Source organism: Haliotis asinina, chromosome 9 (genome assembly GCF_037392515.1).
Source record: "Haliotis asinina isolate JCU_RB_2024 chromosome 9, JCU_Hal_asi_v2, whole genome shotgun sequence".
In the NCBI taxonomy this organism is placed as follows: Eukaryota; Metazoa; Mollusca; class Gastropoda; order Lepetellida; family Haliotidae; genus Haliotis; species Haliotis asinina.
In genome coordinates, this window is record NC_090288.1 from 29,898,162 (window position 1) to 29,905,814 (window position 7,653).

At 40.0% G+C, this 7,653-nt stretch overlaps 1 protein-coding gene across 1 annotated transcript; it reads left to right on the forward strand.

Annotated features, from left to right (window-relative positions):
* The first annotated feature begins 577 nt into the window (after positions 1-577).
* LOC137295818 (uncharacterized) lies at positions 578-6,414 on the forward strand. Its single transcript, XM_067827371.1, has 4 exons — positions 578-915; positions 2,576-2,652; positions 4,454-4,638; positions 6,045-6,414. The coding sequence occupies exons 2-4, from the start codon at positions 2,593-2,595 to the stop codon at positions 6,289-6,291; spliced, it is 492 nt and encodes a 163-aa protein (XP_067683472.1). The 5' UTR covers positions 578-915; positions 2,576-2,592; the 3' UTR covers positions 6,292-6,414.
* Positions 6,415-7,653: the final 1,239 nt, after the last annotated feature.

The following is a 7,653-nucleotide window of genomic DNA, read 5'->3' on the forward strand; positions in this document are numbered from 1 at the left end:
TATCTCACATATAAAACTGTTACACTCCATATACTGCAAATACTCTCATACAGAGCCAAATAATTACTAAACACTTACATCTAACCAGTATTCCACAATTACCTCAAATGATTACCTCACAGACATACTCAAACAACTACCTCACATAAATAGCCAAACAATTACCTCACATGTACAGCCAAACAGTTACCTCGCAGATACCGCCAAACAGTTACAAAGACAGCCAAACAATTACCTTCAATGCGCATCCAAACAATTACCTTACTTACACACTCAAACAATTACCTTACCTACACACTCAAACAATTACCTTCAATGCACTGCCAAACAATTACCTTACACACACACTCAAACAATTACCTTACATACACAGCCAAGCAATTACCTCATACAAACTAAACACGGAGGGAAAAAGATAGGTTAAGAAAATAGTACATACGGTTTGGTAAACCGGCACAACCAATGTGTTTTTGAGATCGTTTTAATCCCTGGCTACTTAATGACACTTTAATTATTTCTTCTGATCCTGACAAATGCACATATTCGAATTAAAACGTCGGTACCCGTGCGTAAAGCTGTTTTTAAAATGTCAACATTAAGATAGCTGTCTCCTTGTGTTTATTCCGCCCCACACCCCACACCCCACACCCCACACCCTACACCCTACACCCCACACCCGAGGCTTCTCCCCTTCTGTACATACTAACCAGGAAGCATGCGTGGTGGATCCGGGATTCAGTACATCGACAAAGCACGAAGACTTGTCTCTCCAACTGAGCTCGTCCGGAACAAAGTGTTTGTCATATGACTAGAACAGGTCTGATTGTTTTCTGCACGCAGTTCAGCTATAAAAAAGCACTAAATCGAAGCTCTCGACCTGTCTGTTGGAGAAGGCTGACGTGTACTTACATACAGGTATGATTTTCTGGATTCTAACCCTTATCTATTACATTACATAACTTTTATTTATTGTTAGTGAATGCGAAACAGCTGAAGGATCATATATCTGCATACTCAGCTGTAATTTCTCGTGTTATAGAGTATTGCTGATCTGTATGAAAGATTGTTTTACACATTCTCGAGATAGGGTATTCCTGGCCTGTGTGAAAACGCAAAGCGAGAATGCATAATTCTCTTCTTGTTCAGCAGATAGCTTTAAGTCGTAAGATTAACGAAAACGCTCGTAACGAACTGACAGATAAAGCGAACTCGTGGATACATTCCATTCCAACAAGGGTACAACGTGTAAAGCCCGTGTATGGTGTCTCCCGCAGTGATATTGCCTATCTACACTCACTCACTCATTCACTTTAGTTGCGTTTTAGACTGATCAGTATACATGGAGATGATGACTACAGTACTTGCTTTATACCTACGGTTTTGGTTATATTTGGGAAACCCACAGTGTAGATTTCCCTGTTTCTTTTCTATCAGACTTTGAATCTAGACTAAAAGCCATGTACGAACAAAATTGGCGCTCTGCTCTTGAAAATAGCCCTAAGATGCGTTTCTATTCTCAATTCAAAACTGCCTTCATTGCTGAACCTTATTTACTATCACCATTGAGACGTTTAGAATAGCTTTGACGCGTTTCCGTTGTCGTTCTCACTCCTTAAACATTGAAACGGGAAGGTATCGTAATATCCCAAAAAATCAAAGGGTTTTCAAAGTCTGTAATGATGGTAATGTCGAAGCTGAATTTCATTTTCGTCTTGTATGCAACGCTTACAGTCATCTTAGAAAACAGTTTATACCACATAAGTATTTCACAAGCACTACAATTCATTAGTTTACCCTCCTGTTGTCCAATACTAATGCTGAAATCATGAAATGTGTTCCACTGATTGTACAAGGTGCGAGCCAATATCGTAACTCTATGGACCAATTATATATGTACCATGAGCCAATACCAATGTTGAAATTATGAGCCAATATCGTAACTCTATGGACCAATCATATATGTACCATGAGCCAATACCAATGTTGAAATTATGAGCCAATATCGTAACTGTATGGACCAATTTTATATGTACCATGAGCCAATACCAATGTTGAAATTATGAAATGTGCGGCAATGTTTGTACTACATGCAAGCAAATATTGAAACTGTGGCCTATGATGTATGTACCATGACCTATACTAATGTTTGAATTGTGAAATGTGCTGCAATGATTGTACTATCTGCGAGAAAATACTGAGACTGTGTTCATAAATGATATATGTCTACTAATGATGCAATTATGAAACGTATCTCACGGAGCACACACCAGGCGACCAAATTGAAATTGTGTGGGGAACTCTGTATGTTTGTATTTACATAATGAAACATGATAACAAACTGTGGACAGTTACCAAGCACCATGGGCCGATGGCCTACATGTAGCTTTTTGCAAATAAAATAAATCAAGACTACAGTACAACGACGATGTACGTATCTTCCAAAGTAAAGCTTGGAAAATCATAGGACATGAGCTTAGTGTGAAGTGTGCATAGTGGTCATCCGCAATTCATGAAACATGTCTTACTTCAATGTTGTGCGATATTCCATCATTGACTGCGTGTTTTTCAATAACAGCCGAAGTTGTCGAAGTTATGATGAAGATCACGTTGCTGGTGTTCCTTGTGGCCGTCGTCGTTCCCAGCTACGGATGGGTAGGTCTTATCTTCTCCCAGTAAATTAACTTCTCTTTCAGTAAGGGCACCCATAATGTTACAGGTGAATGCCTTTCAGTAATGGAGACTTTCACTGAGAATGGTCGAAATTCACTCGCGTTTATGAAAAATCTTTACATAATCCTGTCAGGAGAGAATAACTTAAATGCGCAGTAGGAACCTTATCGTCAGTCGAGTTAAGGCAGTAGAATTAAGACATAGCAACGTAAGGTCAACAACAACTTTTTCGTCAGTTTGTCAGTAGAAGGATTATCTGTGATGAGTGGAATAGCTGTAAAACAGAGACGACACACAGTCATCCTGTGACTGCGGTGCAATAAACCCCTTGTCGGTTTTCTTTATGGAATATATTTTAGGTTTTATTTTACTCCCCAATAGAAGTCCGTGCACGTTCATCTTTCATACTTTCGAGTACCTTTGGTTTAAACATATCTATTTCTGCTACATTGTACAGAACTGGATCTGCAAACAAGCAATCAGCTTTTACTAATGCCTCTCCAGAAAGAAATCAAACACTATGCGATTTACATTTCATAGTAGTGAGTGAGTCAGCGATATTCCAGCTATATGGCGGCGGTCTGTAAATAATGGAGTCTGGACCAGACAATCCAGAGTTTTGGTTGTATGGATGTTCATATTCATGTAGGTTGTATGCTTATTGCATTATATCATGTACCTTTGAAATACTACTATGAGACCCATGAAGGTCCCGGGGTAGAATAGGCCTTCAGCAACCCATGCTTGCCATAAAAGGCGACTATGCTTGTGGTAAGAGGCGGGATCGGGTGGTCAGGCTCGCTGACTTGGTAGACACATGTCATCGGTTCCCAAATTTCGCAGATCGATGCTCATGTTGTTGATCACTGAGTGTGGCGTAAAACTAAACTCACTCACTCAGCAGTCCCTAACAAATATATACATGTATATCGAACTGTGGATCAAAACGTATGTTGCGTTCGCTTATCGTGAAAAATAAGAACTGTGTGATTAAATTTGACTATGACTAGTTATTATTTCAATACCACTAATTTCAGTTTGCAAGAACGTACCCTACTGTCTTGTAAATGATTGCAAACATTTGGTTCATTGAACATGGGAAGGAAATGACTTTGCAACCACGTAACTCAGAATTGCTTTGAAATTTTGTAAATTCGCTCTGGAAAGATTTTTTAAATTTATTGAATCTTACTTTAACCATCAGCATTTGGAAATCAACTTTTTATATCCAAAAGTTATAATTTTTGTCAAATTATATCATTTTTTACACTGCAAGAGTAAAGTCTGCAGAACCTGATATAGTTTGTTAGTTATAAAAATATGGCATACACGGGTGATAAAAGACGCATTGTCTTTAGTTGGACATTGTGATTCAAGAAATTCAATTCATTTTCGAAGTTGAGAACACCCTGTCACCAGTATAGTATTATATCAACACATCTTCTTCTAAATTATAACACCAGTCTTAGAATTGTCTTCTCTTGTTGTAAGAAGCGACTAACGGTATCGGGAGGTTGGTTGATATATCACGTTAGTCCCCGGATGCGTATATCGATGCTCATTATGTTGATCACTAGCTAGTCACTCGGTTATCTACAGACCGACGCCATAACGTCGGAATATTGTTGAATATTAACAAACAAACGGAATCATTATGTGATAATATATAATTTGACTTACAACATCCTGACCTAAAATATGATTCCGATTCGAGTCCCATCACAAAGGGACATTTTGACAAGGTTGAACCTCGTAACGACCCGGCTTGTCCATTTGTCTGTAGTTTATAAGAAGACCAAGATCCCGGCGGGGCATTGGGAGCAAGATCAAGCGGGTAGCTGACAGCTACATCAATAGTACTCGGTGGTCGTATGCATCACCCCACACCACAGGCAGGAACACCAACAAGTGCAACATCTTTGTAGCTGATGTCATTGAAAAGGCTGGAGGTAGCGTGCCCCATCGATGGTAAGATATACATTATATATCGGCGACCCACGCATGCACGCACGCACGCACGCACACACACACACATACATACATACATACATACATACATACATACATATAAGGGTGCGTGAGTTGATAGCATAATGATTTTAAACCTTTAGCATACATGTATATGTTACAGTCAATACAATTTAGATTTTTTGCAACTCGTCCAGAGCTTGTGTTTCAGCGGCCTCGGTGGTTGAAGGCTCATCAAGGAAATAATGCTGCTCACGGCCGTCTATAAATTTACTAAACGCCTGAAAAACTAGTCGATATATTTTTGCAGATTGACTCAAAATTAGCTTGAGTAGTGTTAGAGAGTATGAAGCAGCCTTTTAGAGAAATACCTACGACACCTTTACTCACAATATTTCAACAATATTTCAACAATATTTCAAAATGTTGAAAAGCCTTGGGTGGCATTAATTGCTCACATTTTGTTTGCACAAGCGAGGCTTGCACATGCGAGGCGCCAGCTGTTGTTTTTCATGGCACCTGCTCTTGCATTTGACTCCAGCTTTTAAGCACCTGCATTTGCTGGTTGCATGCTGCTTGACACTCTCAGAACAATTCAGAACAATTGCATTTGTTGAAACCCTCGCTACCCACCTCTTTGTATACCTGCCTTTTACGCCGCAGTCAGCAATATTCCAGCTATATGGCGGTGGTCTGTAAATAATCGAGTCTGGACCAGACAATCCAGTGATCAACAACATGAGCATCGATCTGCGCATTTGGGAACCGATGACATGTGTCAACTAAGTCAGCGAGCCTGACCACCCGATCCCTTTAGTCGCCTCTTACGACAAGCATAGTCGCCTTTTATGGCAAGCGTGGGTTGCTGTTAGTTATAAGGGCTATAAGTTATGAAGGGCTATTCTACACCGGGACCTTCACGGGCCTTTTCAGAGCCATACAGAAGTATTGGACTCATATATATCTTCATATAGATATTTTAAAGAATGTGGTAAGGGATATTTCACCTAAAGACCTCATATTTTTACGAAAACCGAATATAATTTCCAAGGCTAGTACCGACGCTTAAACAATCAAACAATCAACTTTCCTGTAAATGCAGAGTGTGTTTGGCATTGGTTTGAATAGTCCCGCACCGATTTGTCAAAATAAGTCAAGTGTTGTAATGTTTCATTGAAGAATTATATCTGTACCATCACTTTGGCAACCTGTTCCCACACGAAAGTTGATATTTTATCCGAAATACTAAATAAGTCGGTGTTGGAACCACCTCACTAACTCAGGAAATACGAATATACTCATTATCACTTTTATAGGGGGTACATACGTCCCAAGGCCGTAATTGATTTTACAGTGTCTCATTTCCAAACACCACTACATTCTCTAAACAAGCTATCAAATTTCAGGTGGGGAGTCGCCGGTCCCATTGGAGCAAGAGAATGGGGAAACCCTAGGTCCAGCTACCTGACAGGTGATCGTTGCTGGACGAACCACCGGACTGGCCTTGATGGTGACGTCATTGCCGGTGGAGGACACGTTGGCATAGTAACGGGAAGGAGACTGACAACCAGTGCAGCCAAATACAGCGTGGTGAAGAACGACTGGGGCTACCGCCCTGGACAGAGTGTCACGTTCTGGAGATACACCTGTTGACGTCATATTGGTTTCTTCTCTTGTGACTGAAATATCAATATGGATACTTCAAATGATATGAGAGTGATTATATCGGTTTTATTCTAAAGAATAAACCCTATAGGTCTCATTAATGACCAGCAATAATGTGTTCGTCATGTTTTCACAAGTCCACACTGTACATCGGCGACACATGTTACAATGAGCTGAACCATACAGCTTAAATATATTTTGTGGGGGAGGTTGGGTGGCCCAGTGGGTAAAGTGTTCGCTCCTCACGCCAAGGACATGGTTCCTCACAAGGGTACTGTGTGTGAAGCCACTTTCTAGTGTCCCTTGCCGTGATACTGAATATAGCTAAAAGGGGATTGAAATTAAACAGACTCTCTATGATTAAGAACATCATGAACGTGAGCCATGAAGAAGTTTATGAGAGAAAATTTTTCTTCCTATGAAGTGCAATTGACAAATTTAAACACATTTTACAAAAATTGATGTTATATCTAGCGCACGTTCGTAATCATCGGCACGACTTCGATGTTCAGATGTAAACAACCTCCAGGAGCATGACTTGTGACATTCAAGTCAGCATACCTCACATATACAGCCCGTAACATATGCAGCCAGCAATTACTTCCCATTTACAGCCTGTTCTGAAGACATGTTGGGCTTTCACTTCAGACTCCTCGCTGCAACACAGTGCATACTGGTCGTATTGCATGAATACACCTGGAGATGGGTATCCGTGCCCCTGAAAATGCGAAGTACATGTATATAAGACAGTGGTCAACGATTCACCGACCCATTGGAAGCCATTTCTAGCTGTTCGTTAATTCGTTCCCCATTCGTTCTCTTCTGTTTTAGGCATGAGACTAGGACAGATCTCGTTGTTAGATTTGTAGGTTCATAGACCGTAGGGGAGTTTATGTAATAGAAGCTGTACAGTTTCAAGGTCAGACAATTGCAATTACAATGTAGTGGGATTTAAGGGGTTTCATTTGTAAGTTAATATTCATTACTTTAAGAGAATCACTTTCATTTCCTTGAAAATCAGTCCTAGTTTTCTCACTGATAATAGTTGTCACGTTTAGGTCCTAGTTTAGGTCAAAGATAAGTTTCAAAATATTAAAATTGTGTTACTTATTAGACAGTTCTGTACATGTTTATTTCCACTTTGCAACACAGCCAACAATTTTCTCCCCTATACAGCAAGTAGTTACCTCCCACATGTCTGCAATTATCTCCGATAAAAAGTCAGCAGTTAACTCCCATATACAACCAGCATATAACTCCCATATACAGCCAGCATATAACTCCCATATACAATCAGCATATAACTCCCATATACAGCCAGCATATAACTCCCATATACAGCCAGCATAT

Excerpts from the sequence above, each read along its gene's own strand:
- LOC137295818 (XM_067827371.1), top strand. The coding sequence starts at position 2,593 with ATGATGAAGATCACGTTGCTGGTGTTCCTTGTGGCCGTCGTCGTTCCC. Across the intron at positions 2,653-4,453 it reads TCGTTCCCAGCTACGGATGG|TTTATAAGAAGACCAAGATC; the intron begins GTAGGTCTTATC and ends ATTTGTCTGTAG. Across the intron at positions 4,639-6,044 it reads GGTAGCGTGCCCCATCGATG|GTGGGGAGTCGCCGGTCCCA; the intron begins GTAAGATATACA and ends ATCAAATTTCAG.